Source organism: Rhodnius prolixus, unplaced genomic scaffold (assembly GCF_049639745.1).
Source record: "Rhodnius prolixus isolate KJV_2025 unplaced genomic scaffold, Rpr scaffold_4, whole genome shotgun sequence".
Lineage (NCBI taxonomy): Eukaryota > Metazoa > Arthropoda > Insecta > Hemiptera > Reduviidae > Rhodnius > Rhodnius prolixus.
In genome coordinates, this window is record NW_027411614.1 from 51,756,113 (window position 1) to 51,777,053 (window position 20,941).

A 20,941-nucleotide genomic window follows, 5' to 3' on the forward strand; every position below is an offset into this window, starting at 1 on the left:
TACTATTGCTAGTAGCTCGAGAAACAAATCAAGGAGTTTCGTCTAAATACATAGTAATGGTTAAAAAAATGCGTAATGTTAGACTACTTCTAACGATAAGAAACAAAACCGTAAATTTATTTTTTTAAAACTTACAGTGGGACTTGTTTATTACCAATTTTTAAAATTTTATACAGTTTATTAAATTCGAAATGGTGACTACACTTAATATTCCCTTTCTGTTCTTGACAAGCTGGCATTATAAACACTATGGTAGATTGGAATACACACAGTATCACCCTTCTCTTAGAAGGAACTTGAGTGCAAGAAACCCTTTGAGGCCCAAATATTTTTGTAAAATGTAAAGATAAAAGCATTGAAAATATACTTGTTATAAAACCTCTTACATGCTAATCATTTGGGTTCATGATTACAAAAATAATCGTCAGTTTATCTACACAAAACAAAGTGACTATTGTTAATAATGAAGCCTATTATTAACACACAAATCTAGTATATGCTATTATCAAATATAGGATTGAAAACAAGCAAGTTTTATTATTTAGATAGACCACTGGGAGGTTGAAGTTACCTTGCCAAGAACTGAAGAAATTAAGGAATAAAATAGTGGGTAGAAGATGTTAGAACATTATTTCCCTTAAAAAAATGATAATTCCCATAAAGAAAGAAATATTGATATATTAAGAATAAAATATTAATCTTTTAAAATATTATCATAAAATTTTACAAAAGCATTAAGCTCTAGGCTTAATTTGGTACTCCCTGGCTGAAGCAATCTTTATTTTCTTACATATACTTACTTACAATCTTGCAAAATACAAGTTCAAATGTAATAATGTGATGATCAAAGTAAGTATACAGTCTTTATTACCTTACTTACTACAGTCTACCTACCACTTTTATTACCTACCTGTTGAGATCATTCTTCTTTTTTTCTTTTTTTTGGTAAATGATTCATTGATCCTACAGGAAGAAAGATTATTACTAATTTCAGTCATAATTTTTTTATTTATTTATTTATTTGCAAAGCTTTCAAGCTACGGTCAAGATATTCTTCAGGGCAGTGGAACATATGTCTTACAGAAACAAATTGCAATGTACGTTGATTTATATAAAAAATATTTAAGAAAATTATTGGAATCTGCTTAAGCTTATTATTTTCATATTTTTTTCATTGTTAACATCAATGGTTGGTGTTTTGTGTCTTGACTGAAAGCTTTAGGTAATACTGGAGCGTTGTTTAAGCGGACTCTGTCCACGGTGGAATGAATCCAATGGTGGAACGAGTTTATTTAAAACGTTATTCTGCCAAAAAAATTAGGGCAAATTGAAATTAAAATAATTAATACTGGTTACTTAGTCTCTGAAATAAAATTTTTAACTGACGAGGCAATCATGTAGAAGTTACTGACTTACTCTATAATAATCCTCATCAAATAAAAAAAATCCGGAAATCTTAAAATGCTGATTCTGAGGAGGAGGGAATCAGTTCGAGAAGAGATTTAGGAAGTCGGTTAATAATTTTAAAATGTAATAAAGATAATAATAATATTTACTTCTTTAATTGTTTTGTTTATTTCTTTAACTTTTAGATGGACGTTCTTCAATATTGGCACCATCCCCGATTAAGGAAAATCACACAAAGGTACAAATTTGTCTAAATACATATATAAATTTGTTGAAGGTGACAACATTCGTTTGCACCGAAATTGGAAAATATATTAATTAATTAAAGGTTTTTCTTTACAATAATGTTTATTTACAAACTTTACATAATATGAACAGAAAATAGACAGAGTACAGAAATTGAGGTTTCAAACTTAGCGCCTATATACAGGGTGTCCCAATGTATATGGATAACGGCTTTCTCTCGGAAACTAAATCATGATTCTTATAAGAAATGTCAAAATGATGATATTATAACGGTTTTTTGATTGAATAAGAAGAAAAGTACTATTTTATTATAAATTTTACTCCTCATTAATATTACAGATCATGCTCGAAATGGCCTCCACCATTACAGATGCATAGTCATGCTCTTTCCTGCCAATTGTCCCTTACTGCCAAAGAAATAGATTCGGCTTTAACCGAGTTGCAGGCATCTATTATTCCCTGCTTTAGTTCATCTACAGATGCCATCTCGGCTTGATTCTGATACACCTAGATTTAGAAATGCTTTTAGATAAGCAGAAATAAGAAGAGATAGAAAAAAGTTATGAATAATCACCTTGTTTTTCAGGTATCCCCAAAGGAAATAGTCCATGGTGCCAAATCCGGTGAACGAGGTGGCATTGAATCGCCCCCCTCCCCGTGTCGATATAACACCCCATAAAATTGCCTATCGAGATATCTCTTTACATGCCTGATGGTGTTATATCGACACGGGGGGCGATGTGCAAGTTAAGGTATGAGTTCCTGGGGACTCTGAATTAAAAAGAAAGCCCGGTAATGAGCATACAGGCAGCCAGGCGTAAATGCTCAATATGATAGTTATATTGTCTCATCTGAACAAACATTTTATAAAACAAGTTTTGAAAAATTATTTAATTATCAGGACTAATCAACGTGATTGTTTGTGTGCTTTTTGTTGAGTTTAAGGTATTGATTCAAGTTTACATTATCTGGGCTCCTTTATGTACACTTCAGCAATCTCTCAACCCTATCGATACCTACTTCACAAGTCACATGATCAAATAGTTAAAGTGTATAAAAAATTGAGGGCTTCAGTAATAACTTATTAAAAAAACTTTAAAAACAATTTAAAAAGTTAGTGTGTGTTGATTAAAAGACCAAAAGGCAATTTCAGCCAGTTAGAAACTTTCAAAAAATATGTTTTATTTAAATTTGTTTATATTTCTTCCCCCATTATTTATGCTGATTTTTTACAACTATTGGAGCTTTTGGGTACTTCTATTTTGAAAATGTTTTCATAAATCCTAGAGAAGATATTGAAGTTATAAAATTTACTTTTGGAAACTTTATAATAATTGATATCATTTAAGTATTTTTATTGCATTAAATTAAATTAATATTGTGTAGAATTTATTCCATGTCTAGACCTGATGCTGGCATTTCATTCTTAATAAATTTTTTGTTAAAATAATGAAATGTTTATTACATCTTCATAAATGTAATAAATAAGAATTTCATTTCAACTGTATTCCAAATTGTTCTTATGATATATTTTTATTATGCTCTTTATTCTGATAATCACCACAAACACATATTAAAACAGAAAAAGAGAAAGTTAATGCTGGTCAACTACTGTCGTAAATTGTATCACGCAGTTTAAACCAAATTTCTGTCTTGAATGCGTTTGAAAGCAAAATATACAATTATTACACAATTAATAATTAGCTACTTGTAATAATGATACATTCCTTGTTTTCTTGAAAATATCTCAATACTTCTTTTTCCAGATAAAGTGGCCTCAGTGGAACTCTGTAGGACTAATGCCGTCTAACATAGCAAAAGGCAAAGCTATGGATGATTCATTTACTGCAGTAAGAGTACAGTTTCCTCTTTGTTGTGTTAATAATAATGATTTATTTTGGCTTTTTATTTGTTTATTTATTTAAAATTTGTAACTTTTCTCCAAATGAAGGAAAGTGAAAATGCCAGAAAACTGCTCCACGTAAGAAACTGGAAGGTTGCTGCAACAAATAGACTGGGGAAAGCGGGTTGAGGAGGCTCAGCAATGGGCTTTAGCGCCAATTGTTATTAATTTTTTTTATTTATTATGTTTATTTATTTTTTGTATTTAAGGCGCGTCAACAGGTTATTGGCGCTCAGAGCTTTTTCAGTTCACTGCCGGCCTCTGGACGTGTTCTCTCGTTGCAAACAACACTTCCACCACCGGATAGTGTGCCGTAAGATGCTCCTGGGAAGAGAAATGGAACCTCTTAAGGGCCAGCAGCTGGATTCAAATCCGGTTTCTTTGCGTTGGAATGTTGTGACAAATTGGAAGATTTTGAACCGTAAACGTTCAAAAATGGAACGATAAGGCTCTTAACCTATTAAAATTTTGCCTGATTTTTTTTTCATGGAAAAGTTTTTCCGGATACTGCAGCCACATTTATAGATCTGAGAAAACATTGACTTTTTCCTAATGGGGTTGATTGAACTTATTTACCCTTTTGAAAGTTACCAGGAAATTTTCTTACATGTAAGACAAAACAGGGCACGTCATTTATGAATGCCTATTAAAATTTGTACCTTTATGGTTTGTAACTAACCATCATTCTACTTTTTAAAACATTTGTGCATCATGAACGCAATTTTTAAAATTCCAACTTCAAGAATCATTATGCTAGATTAATGCTTTCGCAAGATTAACAAAGAATTAAGATGGATTTACAAATTCTTAATTTGTTCCAGTATCCTCCTGTGACTGTGGTTCCACTTAGAAGTCATGATTTTACCGGCCTTGGCTTTAATATTTGTGGCAATATGAGAGATGGTATCTATGTGAAAGATGTTTTACACAGAGGTCCGGCTTCTGAAAGTGGACGCATAATGCCAGGTATTTCTATCTCCTTCTAGATTTCAGGACGATTACTTTGTTCAGAACAGCTAAATTGTGCAGTCTGGTTTCAACTTAACATGTTTTTAACTATCGCCAGGATTGAGGCAGTACACATTTTAAATGTCAGTGTTTCCACTCCAATTTTCAGACAACTTCTACCAGAGAGACGCAGGCATTTCGAAAAAAAAAACTGTTAGAGGATTTCGTCCTTTTTTAAATTTATTTATCCAAAGCAAAACCTGTATCTGGTGTGTTGTGTATTCATGGGGCAGTGCTTATTCGAAATCTTCGTTCAAATCGCCTTCAAAAATCATTTAAATGACTTTGTCCCTTACCTTTAGTACAGTTGATTTGTCCAAAGGTGCCTTCCTACTCATTTTGATCTGCCATCAGTACCTCTTCGAAAAGCTGATGCTATTCAGTTACTTAGATTGGATTCAATTAAGAAAGGCGAAGGACTTGTTCGCTAAGGCGCTGCAGCCAAGTAGACATATGCACCATCTTCCGAAGGTCTAGTAGATGAGGCCTGCCTTCTTTATGTGATCTAGGGTTTTACCAACTAGTCGTTTTCGCGATATGATTTGCTGTAGACTCAACGAGCTAACGATTGCTACCCAATAAAGCCACCATAGTCTCGCAAGTTAACAATCCTTACCACCAATACTAATCTAGTTTCTTCCCTAATTGAGGCTCTCTTCAGTTCTGGTTTTCATATACGAGGCTTTAGCTTTAATGCCGTATTTGATTCCTGGAGTTCATTTCAGTGTTTAACTGGCTCTCTCCGAAGTCATGCTCATGAGAATTGCATGATGCCCTTGCTTTTACCTAAGGCAATTTCGCATCAATGAGTAGATAATCTTCTCCATTCTTAACTAGTTGGGCACAACTTTCTTTCCCCGAAAGCTTTTATCCCAGCAACCACTCCAAACCTACTTTGTCGCGCCGAGTGAAAGTCTCATGGACTATCTGCTAATGCAGCTCTTTTCCATAAGAAAGGTAAGCAAATTGAACTGCGATTTCAGCAGTTCTCCCTAAGAGATGTTAGAGAAATTAAATACTGAATACACTATTTTCCCTAGGCAGAAAGAAAAATTATACTGCAATCGCAGGACTTCTCCCCAAAAAAGGAAAACAAATTAAATTACGCGATTGCAACATTTTTTCTAAATAGGAGTAAGAGTAGGATGGGATGTCAAATTGACATGAAAAATTAGTATCCTCTTTATCCAGCCAAATTTTATCAAACTCTGGCTAAGATGTACAGAATTACATATTGTATATATTATTTAGTTCATATAGTATTACAGGGGTCCTTACAAACTTAGGGCAAACTCCCCTCCTAAAATATGTAGAGCGTCGAAAACTCCAAAAGGTAAATCTAATAAAATTTCAATCGAATGTCACGCAGGTCAAATATATATTTTGAAACGATTACAATACTTCCTCATGAAGCCGAATACGCTTTTGTTTTGTTTTTTTTAGATATAATAATTTGCCTAATTGTATCAAATTATTTCAAAAAGATTTACACAGTTATTAATTATAGTTTTAGAAGGGCCTTACATACGAGTGACAAAGTACGACACTTAGTTATATCTCTTTCAGCGTTGCTTATTTCAGTGGAGAAATGGAGCGCCCTATTGGGAACAATGGTTAACTAGTTCGACACAGTAACCAAGAATCATTGGGATATCTATGTGATGCAAAAAAAACAAATAGAACTGTGCCATTATCTACTGTAATGTTTTTTCGAAGAAAATTGTATTCGAGGAAAACGAATCTACAGAGAAACAAAAGAATACTAGATCGAAAAAGCCATTTGCGAAAAATTTCAAGTCCACCTTTTCATTCAGTAACAGACAAACTTTGGATGAGGTCAAATTTCTAAATCTCGAGAGAATCCTTCGAAGCACCATCAGTAAGTCATCGATATTTGAAGACGTAATGACTTTTCCTTTGTATTAATTCTCTAAGGACATGATATAAAACTTCAATTGTAAGCATCGTTCAAAAAGCTACCGAACCTGTCTTGATCTCAGCAGTAAACCAGATTAATATCTACATCTGGCAGGCGTAGTAACTAAAACATTGCAATTAACTGTTGGAAACTTTCAGTCTTAAGAAAATGGCATATTGCACTTTCAGTCTTAAGAAAATGACGTACTGCTATGTATAGAAGAATTTTTTAGCCACCTGTTACAGGACCAATTAAGTTTCGGCACAATACGCCAGCTATGGAAAGTACTTCTTTAGAATAGAATGCGCCTAACTAGATAATTAAAGAATTCAAAAGTTATTGTGCGTCATTAGTAAAAGATGAAGAATTTTTCTTATTAATTTTGAATTTTGGAGGCAGATTCAAAGGTTTCTCTGAAGAAGAATATATGTGAGACATTCATTTCTACTACTGGACGCTCATTAAACGGTAATTATGTTGCGCGATTGCCATTTTCCTGGGATGGCACTAGTATTTGGATCGCCTTGGAGCTAAGCAGTTGAACGATTTTTTTCTAAATCATGATCGCTAAACTCAAATTTGACTCAAAATCTTTAAAAAGTTCCTTTCGTCATTATAACTGACTTTCTCAGGATGCTACCTTTATTTACTTGACGAGTTCAGTTTGAAAACTTCTCTTTCAATAATTATTCATTTACTTAATTCAATGGTTTTTGGTTTATTGTCGCATCTTTTTCCAGCTTACTTTTTTAGGCCTTTCAAATTTTTTCTGTTTTTGTTTAAGCGCCTTCATTTGCATATGTTTCTTACGTTTCCATAGCTTTCTCCCTTATGAGTGTGGTTCTCCAGCTACTATTTCTGCGTTACTCTCTTTGGTTTTGGAGTTCTTCCGCCCGTCATGCCGTTTTTCTCGATTCTAAGGTCCTCTTCTCTAAAACGCACACTTTATTTGATGTTTTCATTGCCTTAGTTTTCTTTCTTTGGTGGCCAATAATCTTTAGTCTCCTGCCAGAAGCCTCTGCTGCAACACTTTGATTAATGCCACAACTGCGCGCATTATTCGGCCATTTGCCAGAAAAATATTACCTAATTTTTGTGTTTCATCAATTTCACCTACATCATTAAGCTGGTTTGATGATTTGTCAAGTGTTCAGACCGACGGCTTTCAACGCGCTCTTCCCTCTCCACCTGCCTTCCTCAGCGCCGCAGTTTTGCGAAGGCAACTTGATAGTCAGTTACTCTAAAATGGAATATCTCCCGTTTTTGTAAGATCAAGGTTCTTCTCAGCTGAATGTTTTCACCATTTCACATCTCCTCTGGTCTCATGGTGTCAAAGACTTAAACCTTAAAACGAGCGCGATTGCAATGCAGGAAATCAGTTCGTCTCTTTGTCCTTCTTCATAATCTGCAAGATCTCAGATTAATTGTCCTCCTTGAGGAGATGTTTTATGGACCTACCCTATCTTAAAAAGCCATATAATAAGGTCAGAGTGGATCGGTATTCGGTTGGTCAGGGATAGAGTCTTAGCCATGAGAACTAGACTCAGCAGAGAATTCAAAGTGGGTGTGCCTTGATCAACAAAGGTTAGTAAAATGGATTTAGTGCATATATATCGAGCAGTCCAGTAACAGAAATGGAAAAGTGCCTCATTGGGCACAAAGAGTCGTATCTAGCCTCTTTAAAAGGAAGATTTAGCAGATAAAGTAATAAAAAGTCAAACTTAACACTTAGTACCGTAGATTTTATCCGTAACAGCATAGAACATTCCATTTACTTATAAATGATCGGCTTCGGACTTTCATCTTTAACAGAAATTGATTAATAAATTTGCTATAAAGATTGTGATGCGTGATACAACAGATAAAATTAGGTTTATCGAGCTCTGCTTGCCTAATCACGTTTTCGATTATGTTTTGGCTACTTTATTATAAATGTTAATGAGAGAAAGCAGCATTATTACCTATTATTTTAATAATTTAAGGCGCTTCAACATCTAAGGTTATTGGCGCCCGGAGATTTTTTCAGTGTTCTCTCGTTACAGACAACACTGTCCATCACCGGACCGTGAGGTATAGGTAATTCCTTCCCTTATCATTATCACGTACTTTTTTATTTCACGCCACTTCTATTCTTCATTCCCTATTACGTAAAACTTGAATATTTGTGACTTCTTCTAGTTAGAGTCCAGACAGACTGAAGGGCACAGCGATGTCAAGCCAGTATTTCTCTCTGTTTTACTGAGAAACAATAATTTGCATTTCCTGCTAGCTTTTCTTGGTTTCATTTATTTATTTTATTTAAAAACTTCTTTTATCTTTATTTATTTTTATTTTTTTAACATAAAAAGTATGGTAAATACTTACACATCTTGCTTGTTTTCTTTTAGGAGATCGTATCGATAGTATAAGAGTTAGTCTAAAGCACATGGTTTTCGAAGATGCTCTGACTATTCTGAGTTATGCTTCTCCCTACGAAGTAGAACTATCAATACAGAGTAGAGGTTGCGGCGGCAGTTCTACCTTACTGAGAACACCTCCTCCGCCGCACAAGATCTCTCACCCGTTCTTCAGAAGTCACTCCATATCCGATTTGCAACAGGTTAGTTTCTCTCTTAAAATCTTCAGTGCACTTGGATTAATTATAGTAATGTGTAAGAAATGTAATTACAGGTGTCCAATAAACCATTACCAAGTATTAAAAATAGAATTTCCAATTTCATCGTTTTCTTCATTATATATTTCTACATCTCTTTAACAAAAACTTACAGTTTAAAATATTAAGTATAAGGGTTGATTAAACGCCAAAAGGTACACAAATCTGCATATACCAACATTTCATTAATACTTCATTGATATCATTTGAATAATTTTACTGAATTAACATTCATTAATTCATTCATTTTCAATAATTCATTCATTTTCATTAATTCATTCATTTTCATTAATTCATTCTTTTTCATTAATATCCTTAACAAAGTTAAAATGAAATGCCTTTTTATACGAACTAAGATAATAAAATACATCTTTTATTATTCTAACAGAAAAATATTTATGGGTGATAAAAGGCCCACACAAGGATGTCTGTGACATCTAATACATTCGAAAAAATATAATACTAGAAGTATGAATGAAATGTTGGGTTCTTGCTGATTTGTGTACCTTTTGGCGTTTAATCGACCCTTATTCTTCCTTTTAAAGTGTAAGTTTTTGTTGAGGTAAAATTACTCAAATGATATCAATGAAGTATTAATGAAATGTTGGGTACTTGCTGATTTGTGTACCTTTTGGCGTTTAATCAACCCTTATACTTAACTTTTTAAACTGTAAGTATTTGTTAAAGAGAATTTTGTACTTTTTGGATAGGTTTTCCTTATTATCTATTCAGCAAAGTTACATGTCTGCTTTATAGATTTTCAGCACTTCCTTTTAAGAGGAGTAAGAAAAATTTTATCTTTAATAAAAAAAGAGAAAAAAATTGTCAAAATTTCGTGTTTGTCAACGTTACGCTTTTTCGTGCAGATCAAGACGGTCAACCCTTATACAACGTCCTACTGGATAGACGAAGCGTATTTCTCTAACATACCTATTTGGGCCCATATCAGAATATGAACGAAGATACAAACGCCTGAAAGAAAGCTAGCGGGCAGTACCCTCTCAGCTACAACTAATACATTTTAGTTTTTAGAATGGCATTATGTTATTAAATTACTAGCTCCAAATAGTGATTCTGTAATTTGGAAAAATTGTAGATTTCTTTAGTGAATCGTACTTGAATAAATATAAATTATGAACAGATGGTTCAGTGGTGATTAAGTCACAAGTAAGTCTCTCTTTGCGAAAGAAAAAAACACAATTAACTAACTATAGTGACTGATATAAAGGATTTGAAAATGGCAAGTGAACCTTTTGTCGACAAGTTAACGCTTACACTTAATTTTTTAAACTGTTTTTATTAATGTGATAAATAATATTGCATTGACTTTTTGTTATTAACTTTCATTTAATTACTCTGTTTCCTTACAGATAAGTAAAAACAGCACCCGGCGAATTAATGAGCAACCTTCAAGTCTTCTTTCAGACATTGGCGTTCCAGCAGACGTAATGAAGCCTTCAACATTGGACAGTAAAGCGAAAATTCAAATAGGACCAGAAAGAAATCAAAATGCAAGAAACTTTTTAATAGGAAGTAATCACACAGAAGAATGTGTATTCCATGAGATAGAACTTGAAGAAGTTGACACAAGCAAAGAGACATCTGCTCTTCCTCAAAGCAATGTCAAGTCTATACTTGTTAAAGGAATACAGAATTTAAAAGAAAAATTGCATAACTCACTCCAACATCAAGATGACTCTAAGGATGACACTAAGAGCAACATTTTAAACAGTGGCAATGATATGTATATAGAAGAGGATAATGGGTTCAAAACGGCAGATTTAAACGTACCAGAAGAAGTTGAACGCGCTGGCGTAACAGCAAAGATCATCAGAAATTCACCACCACTTGAAAATGATATACAGGGTAATGAAATAACCAACGACAATGATGATCCAGTGGCCGCAAAAAGAAGTAAAAGGAAAGCTCCTAAACCTCCCACCGTGCTAGACACAAATCCTCTTGATGGAATTAACGAAATATTGAATCATCACACTAGTTTAGAGTCTGGGGATAGCGATTCAGAAAATGGCGACGCAAGTGGTACGACTATAGAGCTCAACTCTTCGCATATAACTGTTCATCATGCGGCGTCGCAACAAGAGACGGCCGAAACTAGAAAAGCTTCTTCCCTTGGAGACTTAAGTAGGTAAGCTTGTAATGAAACGTCTTTGCTAAGTGGAAAATATTCAAATTTTTGTTTACTTTCTTTTGCCTCTTATATGAAATATTTCTATTGTGCAGATTTACAATTTTAGTTTTCACTTAATATATCCTTGAGGTTTTTTGGAGTTCAAATGTTTTTTAAAGATTAGTGTGTGAGTGCGCAGCATAATTCACAAACAAAAAATCTCACAATGCTCAAATTTGAAATACAGGGTGTCTGGGCTAAGTTGTCCACCCCCTTTTTCTTGCTAATTATTGATGATGGAAAAAAAAGCTCAAATCGTAACTTTCTTTATTTTTTGAGTAGTATCTAATGATATTATAAATCGAAATTCTGCTGCTGATATGCAGGTTTGGGATACTAACTTTTTTTCCAAATGGGAACCCCTATTTTTTATTATGAATTCTAAAATTACTTTTTTTTCGTGAGAAAAACTGTTTTTTTTAAATTAAAATTGCTTTTGTAGTTCTCAAGTTAAGCCTTTTTGGAACAAAAAAAAAATTTTTTTTTACCGCTGTCTGCTGGCATGTTATTAAAAACCATAATGATTATGGATAAAGCAAAAGAGTCTCTCCAATGAGCAAAACAAAAATGCAAGATGAATGTTTACACAAATGCTCTCTTGCTTACTGTTTTAATCCCATAAGTTGTAAACAATGCCTTGTTTTTAAAATTACTTTCAGGCTACCTTAAACTTCCATTCGTTCCGGCAAGATGAACCGTCCTAAAAACGAAAAAACTGATACGTTGAATGCCGTCGTCAAGCTCAAACAGCTGCAAGGGTTTACCAGGGAGAGATTTCCTCAACGAAGACACCCAAACCGAAAAACGATTGCTCGTATTGCTGCAACGTTCCGCTTCTTTTGTAGTGTCATTTGCCAAGGGCCAAGAAATAGGGTTAGGAATGTTCGTAATTTCGTTACTGAGCTATTATTCTATGTGCAAGAGAATCCTAACACCTCAGTACGAAATGCAGCTAGAGCTCTGGGAATTAGAAAAACTGTCTAGTGAGAAATACTCCGGCACTATCAAATGAAGCCATTTAGGAACCACATTGTTCAGGAGTTTCGTGAAGGGGATCAAGAGCGCCGACTTACTTTTTTGAAGTATATAGGCTCTTCTGACTAAAGAGGACTTGAAATGCGAATGAAACAAGCGCAGTTACCATGTGTAGGAGGAGGTTTTTTTGGGAGGAGAGGAGTGAGACACTAGGATTGGTTCAATCTGGCAATATTGCTCTCTTCTTGGAACTTTCCTTCAGTTATTTAAAAAATGCCTACTATTGCCAATTTTTCATACTGTGCATTTGGCCATTTACCAAATTAGGGGTGTGGGCAGGGGGCAGAAGCCAGTACTTCACTAATAATATTTTTCCAAATTCATTACCTCTACACATTCATTAACCTAGCTTTCGTAGTAAATTGTTACCAGTTGTTGAACCGGGATATCTCTTCGAATATCTATTGGGGTAAGATGACTTGCTCTAGGAAAGATAGTTTCCTCAATTACTGACTTCTCGCTCCCTAGGATTTTCCGAGGGTGGTTACCAGATTAAGAAGGATGAAACATTTCCTCCTAAGATATTTATCTGGAGTGCCATCTTTGGAATCTCTTAAGAGAACGTTACAGCGCGAGGGTGACTTAAAACCCAGATAATGTCGTTATTAATACAACAAACCCTTCTTCTTTTGTAGAAATTCACCGGAGAGTCTGATTAAACTAATTTTTCCCTTTTTCAGTATTTGTAGGAAGCTGTGAAGAGGTTGCTCGCTCAGACAGGTTAGATCTCTAACCTGGCGATTCTCTCTAGAAAACCTGGATGGTTAACAGGTTTGGGATGGAAATTTATCCTAACTAAAATCTTCGGACTTTTTAATTTGAAAGGGTGTGCTTCAAGGGAGAATATTCGAAGAGAGGAATGAGTTGGCTCTAGATAATGGTTACTCTGTCTACTAGCACTCAACGCTCTTTCTAGACTCTCTGATCATCATATTTTCTTAACCCTAATCAACTCAATAACAGACATACTGGAAATGTAATCCAAGTAATGTAATTACATGTAAAAACATTTTTAAAACTACATATGATTTATCGTCCAAAGATCATTCAGAATAAAAAAAAAAACTTCTAACAGAGCTCGGTACTGTCTAAATTCAAGATCTGCCTGAGCAACTTTTTAACCAAGGGACACTTACAATTTTGACGTGAATACGTCTTTAAATTTGAATTATATGGTGGCAATCCAAAAAATCTAATAACAAAATCGGGGGATACAGTTTGGCATTATATTTTCGAATCTATCGTCTACATCCAAAATTAAATTAGACCACTGGATAGCTAAAGGAGCAAAGAATTCATTACGATAAGCGAGGACTGTGATACATCGCGCGCGGTGGAGGGGGAAGCGCCGCCATTTTGAGATAATTTTGCTGCGTATCGAGATTTGCAATTAGCATAACTTTTGACTCGGAGAAGCTACGATGTTCGTTTAAGTTTTAATCGTCAGCTGTTGTCACAATCTATCGATTGTATATAAAACATTAGTGTAAAATAGTGACCGTGAATAAAATAAAGGCGTTAGAATAAAAAAAATATCAAAAATATATAACGTCGGCCTTTACGCGTCGAAAAGCCAATACCAAATACAGAGATCGTATACGGTTGGAAAGGGCTTCTCAAGAACAATCGAATGGAAAAAGTCGCAAAGCCGGTGGAGTCGCCATATATCGCAACATCAATAGCTTCACTGTAATAGAGTTAACATTGACATTTCGGAAATTTATTTGGAAATGAAAGACGCAAAAGCTGGTGATGTCTGTCTGGTAAACGAAAAAGGCCAATGGCATCTTCAATTTCGTACGCGGGTGTGTGTATATCCATCCGGGCACAGCATTAGCAGAAATTAAACTCTTTATGTTACGATCGTTGTTAAAATATTCCAAAATCATCTCTAAAATTATACCCGATTACGAGCCTGATCTTACTACACCAATTATGATAGTTGGAGACTTTAATGTTGATGTCTCACAAAACCGCTCATTGCCCGACTTCATGCTCAGCGAGTTCAATTTGTCTTATATTGAAACTTCTCCAACAACTTTAGGTAATACCTACATTGATTTAACGTTTACCGGAAATCTCGATGTATCTTGTATGCCATTTGTGTCGTACTTTTCGAATCACAGACCTATAATTAATAAAGTTATATTGTAACACAGTAATTATTTGTTTCCTTGATTTCATCCTAAATACATAAATAAAAATATTTTATATAAAAAATATAACCCGTAACGTAAACGTATTCACATACAACACACGGCCGTGTCCATGCACACAACACACAGCCACAGTAGAGCTTTTTTTTGTTTAACCTTGGAGGTCCGCAACAATGGTGAATTCAACAAACTACCCTCTCTTCAAGGAAAAAATAGTTTCTCTAAATATGACTAGAAGTTATTCTTCTAGAAACTCTTTCCAAGATAAATTAATTATTTCCCCATGTATCCTCCTTTAGCTGCCTCTTTATTTTAGTAAAAAATGTTAGGATTCAAAAGTTTTGTTGCGCTAGTTTCTGTTGATCATAATCAAAACACCGGATTTTCTAAATGTCATCTCCATTTGGGGGGGGGGGGGTATTTTGTAGAATTGTTTCAATAATCTGAATAATAATATAAACACCATTGATATTTATCTTAAATTACATGTATTGAATTCACAATACTTTCTACCATTTTAACCTTAGGGTAGATGTTGATAGTGAATTGAATTCTTTTTGATTCTCATTGATTAGTACTAAACATTGTTCGCTTGTGATGATCACGTCCCCAATATATTGCTGTCTGTACTCCGCTAACCCAGCGCATTCTGTTAATAGATGGTGTAGGTCCTCACTGGTTCACATATAGCACACTAGGCAGAAACCGACTGTTAGAAATAGAAAATGTATGGGGAACTAAGAGTATATTGAAAATGCACGAACACTAATGTTTCTTTATATTGTCACAAAATCAAACATACAAAATACTTCAATAATAATTCACACATACAACAAACAAAAACATCCTCTTTCTTACTCTCCGCCGCGCAATAATCTCTTCTACACAGTGTTGCTCTCTTAAACAAGAAAATTCCTAACACCGACGATTCAGGAACCCAAGGTTTATAAGTTAAATTCAGCATATCCAACCTAATCAATCTAACTATCAATCTGAAATTTTGGAAACTTAAAGAATTCAAATAATTATTTTGCATAGAGAAATTTAAATAACTATAGAGGGGGTGGTATGTACTATTTGTAGCTCTAGACAGTAACCGGCTCATTTCATTTTCCGCTATCTTTTTCAATAATTCATCAAAACTTTTACGCCACTGACTACTGTCCATCTTGGACTTACTCAAAAAATCATATTTTCTTATTAATTCGAACCATATCCCTGCCCAACAAATTCTTTTATTTAATATTTTATTTGCTACAAATTTCGGCAGCCTATCTTCACACGTATCACACAAAACCTTTTTGACGTTGCTGAGATGTAAACGAAGTGTGTATAAGTAGATGCTTTGCAGACCAGATTTCAACAATAGAAAATAACTTGAGGTATTTTGTGGAAGACCAAACCCTTTTTAAGGAAGAAATATTGAACTTTTTCCAACTCTCCGTATTGTTGCCATCCCCAGCTTTGCGCGCCATAGCATGAAATATACAGTGCGAAAACCTGCTTGAATTTCATTCAACACGGAGGGTGCTCTGAGTTAACCCAATCCACGATTCTGTTTTGGTGAATAATTGCAATAGATGCAAGAAAATAATTTAGTGATAGTATCAATAAAGAATAGCATGAAGAGGAATGAACTAAATTTTATCGAGTAAATAATAACCTGAATCAATCAAAAGTAATGGCAGGCATAAGAAAATGTCTTACGTTAAAATTGTATTCGCATTTATCTTTATTTAAAAAGAAATTTTCTTGCAGAAAGAGCATAACTAATTTAAATAAATTATTTAGATACTTTTGCTTGTTAATAGGTTTATTTAGTTTCTCCCGCGCATTGCACCAAAATGTTAAGCCAAAATGCATAGGCAAATGAATTTAACTGAGATGTCCAATAACAAACTGGAGACTCAAATTTAATTTAGCGCTGAGATTGTAAGTACTAAGAAGTTTCTTTCATTGCATTTTTTTTTTGAACAGGTATGACAATGAAAATTCTTTGACACTATTGGAAAGAGCAGTTTCAATGGACCTTGCTGAGGAATGTCCTGGTGGACAGTGTAACAAAAAAAGAAAAGCACCTATACCTCCACAAGAAGAAGTAACCCCTTATAAAGAAGCTAGGTTGGATGGTACTCTTAAAAAATCCTCAGTGTGGGGCACACTTGAGGATGTCATCCAAAGTGGTGAAGAAGTAAGCACAGCTATTAACGCTGAGAGCAGTGAGTCGGAAACAGATCTAGGAATTTCCGGCTGTTCCACTCCAGAGAAATTTGAACTTTTCACACCTGCTTCTTTCAAATTTGATGCTTCGTCTATTTTAAATGATAGTTCTTTGCTAAGTGTTGGCAAAAAAGGCCCCGGAATCAGCAACATAGAAGTCAGCAGTTGTAACTGGGACATCAGTATGCCCAGTGAAAACGCTAACGAGTTCGTGGCAGCTTTGAATGGAGGTGACGAGACGCCGCCAGAATTACCTACCTCGCCTATGCCCATCCTATCTTCCTACGTCACAGAAATACAGGTAACCTAAATAACTTAAACGAATTATGAATTCCTGATTTAAAAATTTAGAGTTCAGTTTTTTAATTCATTTTGAAAGTGACGATTAGTTATTGAGTAGAAAGATGGCCAGTGTAAAGAGTAAACAGGAGTAAACTCACGACTTTCGTTTACTAAAATTCCCAACTCTTTACTTCAAACTAAATTTTAAAACATTTTAGATTTAAAGTCTGTTTTGTATATGTCACATCTTGTTGGCAAAACTGCCTAATTAATAATTTCGTTATTTAATTGTAATAGGCACAGACTATACCTGAACAAATGAGCAATCGCATACAAAAAGCACTAGCAAACTCTAAACCGAGGTTGTTGAAAATGTATTATTGTTCAGTTACGCAGTAGTATGATATCCGCATCCAGTTACCTTCCTTACCGAATGTTTTAAAAAATTTAGGAGCCTTCACTTTTGATCTGATTATAATAGTGACCCATAGGGAAGGGATTAGCTATGAGGTTAGCATACTGGACTCCCACGCGGAGGTCCCGGGTTCGAATCCAGCAGCTGACCCTTAGATTTTCTCTTCCTAGGAGCTTCTTACAGCTCACTGTTCGGTGATGGACAGTGTTGTCTGTAACGAGAGAACACTGTCCGGAGGCCGGCAGTGCACTGAAAAAAGCTCCGGGCGCCAATAACCTTAGATGTTGACGCGCCTTAAATCATAAAAAAAAAAAAAAAATAGTGACCCACATCCCATCACAACTAATTAAGTCCACCGTGTTCTCCTGAGCTCCGTTTTAACATACACATGAACTTTAATCTCCATTTCTTCATAAAATCACGTTTCTCTAATACATTTTCACAATAATAATGAAATAGAAAAAGGATTTACATAACTCTACTTTCCATTCCTTCATCACAACTTGAGTTTTGCTGCTGCTGCCTTTCATTCACTTTCAATCAGTACCGTGTCTCTATAATAAGTATAATAAGTAACTGGATTCGATGGTCTTCATACTATCTAGAGTAAAGCAAGAACATCTTTCCTCTTTTAAAGTACATTTAAGCACAAATAATACAACAGCCATTTCGTGAATTTGGCAATTTCATTGATTCGGCATAATATACAGATACATGTATATAGATTCACAACTTTTACTGCAATCATTTCTCTAGGAAAATTAGTTTTTGTTCCTGTTTTTTGTTTGCAGTTTCTGAGAATCGGTTGAGGAAGACTTCCCTCCAAAGTCCGTATTATATTCGAAACGCTTGAAACAAACATAATATTCATTATGGTTTAAAAAATGTCTAATACTGTGTTAAGTTGGTTTCTGTTCAATATTTTATTGTTGGACTGATTAGGAAATTCACTGCTTTGCAGGTTACATCAATAAAGTCACTAGATTCATCAGACGTAATCCATCTGAATAGCACTCAACAACTGATGGATCATATGAATACACACTGTAAGAATGAGGAATCTACAACTTATAACAGTGGACAAACACCTCCAAGTCCGCTGCCTTCAACACATTCAGTAAATGCAAAGATTAAATCGAGCAATAGTAGTGGTTATTCAAAAGAAAACATTTCAGATCAAATATTTGCACTGAAGGCTTCTCAGAGTGTACAAGGCAGGCCCAGCCAGGAAGTGGTGAAGCCGGCACGAATGAATGTCACAGTAACCAATATCAAAAGTAGTACCCCACCTTCTAGAATTCCCGTGAGAGCCGGACATAGAAATCCTGGCACTAGTTTATCTCCATCAGCTGATAAAAGAAGTACAGTACATCGAAATGGCCATGCTACACCCTAACCTCTTAGTTTCATGACCTTTTTTTTAAAGAAATTGCTTCATAGAACTTATTCATTTCATAATATTAAGCAGTATTAATACTCGACGACGATGATATACTTAAGTTATTAGATCTACATTTTTTTAAATTGTTGGGTTCTGATAAGATATATAACAGATAACACCCATCTTTGAATCCACATATCTCCTTAACAAAAACTTACAGTTTAAAAAGTTAAAATTTAGGGTTGATTAAACGCTAAGTACCAAAATCAAATATATAATTATATTTCAAATTATTCTTCTCTCCAATATGCTCTTTCTTCTGAATAATCATCACATACACAAGCAATTAAACTAGAAAAAGAAAAAGAATTGGTTACTGTCGAAATTCGAATCAAGGAGTTAATACGAAATTTCAGCCTTGAATTCGACTTACAGAAGTATAGAACAGCAGAAATTACACATAGTTAACAAATAAATTATTCAACAATAATTATTCATTTTAAATTTTTATTTAATGCAGTCTGTTAATTTGAGTACTTGTAGAAAGTCTTAAATAATAATTGCCTAACCTAAAATTGTGCATGTCTTTATCTATTTTAAGTTTCATATTTACAAAACCCATTTTTATATATTTACAATGCCAATGATTCTAACGGCACCGCTCAAGATGGATCCGCAATCCTCATCCGTAGTTCACTTTCTCTTTTCCTTATGCCTTATAATCCGTCTCCTTATCTCTTACCGACCTTGACCTTAATAACTCTGCTTATAGAAACTTTTTCCTACACCTTATTAGTTGCTGTGTACTGACTCCATACCATAACATTCATCAAAACCATTTCGACTTCTTCTTCTCATCCCTTGGCCCCCTCTTTGTACGCAACGGTGACTACAATGCAAAGCTGGGGCAGCTAAGTGGCCAATCCTTGGAGTAGACAACTCCTTAACGCCATTTCGCAATATAATTTCAACTTCTTATCTCCTTTCAAACCCACCTATTAGCTAACTTCACTCCGGAAACGTCCTGGCCTCGATTTTTTCATTTACTTAAGCTCATTATCCACTGATACCTTTGCCCTCAATGACCTTTCCTCTGGACATTCCTGACATCCTAACTTTCGACATTCATCCCAAACTACTTCCTCTTCGACCTACTCTTATTAACGGCTCTATTAACTGGGGTTTTTCGTGATAACTTAGCCTAGACACCTAACTTAAACGTACCCCCTTACACGTAGACAGTAACATTGAGCTACTAACTAACGCTACACAGTAAAGTTTAAATAGAGCTTCTAGTACAACCATCCAACATCGGACGACACCTGCATCTTACAACCTTCCTCTCAACATCAGGACACACATCACCGATAGCACGGTTCGTACTCGTTATCCTTCTGATAGAAGAACTTTCAATCAATTAGCTAGACAACTAACGAATTGCATAGTTACTAAAATGACCAATACTCAAAATATACTCTCTCCCTCTCAACACAGGACAATTCACTATTCACAGGACTTTTGCATAAAAGATTCTAAAATACAACAATTCCTCTCACCCACTTCAACGGTCAGACAGGTCATGGGATAAATCCGATGAGTAGAAAGCATTCTGCTTTGCTCAATGCCTCTCTCAAGGTTTAGTACCCCATCCCGATATTGTGGATCCTCATCATAGTGCCACAATATCTAAAGAACTTTACATCCCACTTCCCCTTTCTTTACCACCCAAAGCACACACTCCTAAAGAAGTTAACGATTAATACATAATCTCCCAGCAAAAGAAATCCTGGATATGTCCTAAATACCACCCGCATCCTTCTTCAGCTCCCAACCATGACCACTGTTTTTCTAACATCCTTGTACAATGCCATCCTTAGAACTCAATTCCCACTCTTTGGAAATTCTCTTCCATCCGCCTGATTCCAACAAACCAATTTATTCCCCTTCCTCTTATCGGCCCTTAATCTACTTACGCTTCTAGGAAAATGTTTGCGACTCTTTTACTATTACGCCTCCAAACTACTTCATACTCAGTTTAATTCCTCGCCATTAATTTGGCTTTCGTTGTTACCACTCTACCATCCAACTGGCTCACAAAGTTGTTGACACCGTCGCAACCTCCCTTG

At 34.9% G+C, this 20,941-nt stretch overlaps 1 protein-coding gene across 2 annotated transcripts in view; it reads left to right on the forward strand.

Annotated features, from left to right (window-relative positions):
• The window catches only part of LOC141455676 (uncharacterized), a 43,739-nt gene extending 23,435 nt beyond the window's left edge, over positions 1-20,304 (forward strand). For both annotated transcript variants that reach the window (XM_074130924.1, XM_074130925.1), the window contains exons 3-9: positions 1,593-1,645; positions 3,420-3,503; positions 4,378-4,522; positions 8,870-9,081; positions 10,506-11,284; positions 16,495-17,038; positions 18,396-20,304. In XM_074130924.1, coding sequence (XP_073987025.1) covers positions 1,593-1,645; positions 3,420-3,503; positions 4,378-4,522; positions 8,870-9,081; positions 10,506-11,284; positions 16,495-17,038; positions 18,396-18,830 — 2,252 coding nt within the window. In that variant the 3' untranslated portion in view covers positions 18,831-20,304. The remainder of the gene's footprint in view (positions 1-1,592; positions 1,646-3,419; positions 3,504-4,377; positions 4,523-8,869; positions 9,082-10,505; positions 11,285-16,494; positions 17,039-18,395) is intronic.
• The last annotated feature ends 637 nt before the right edge of the window (positions 20,305-20,941 follow it).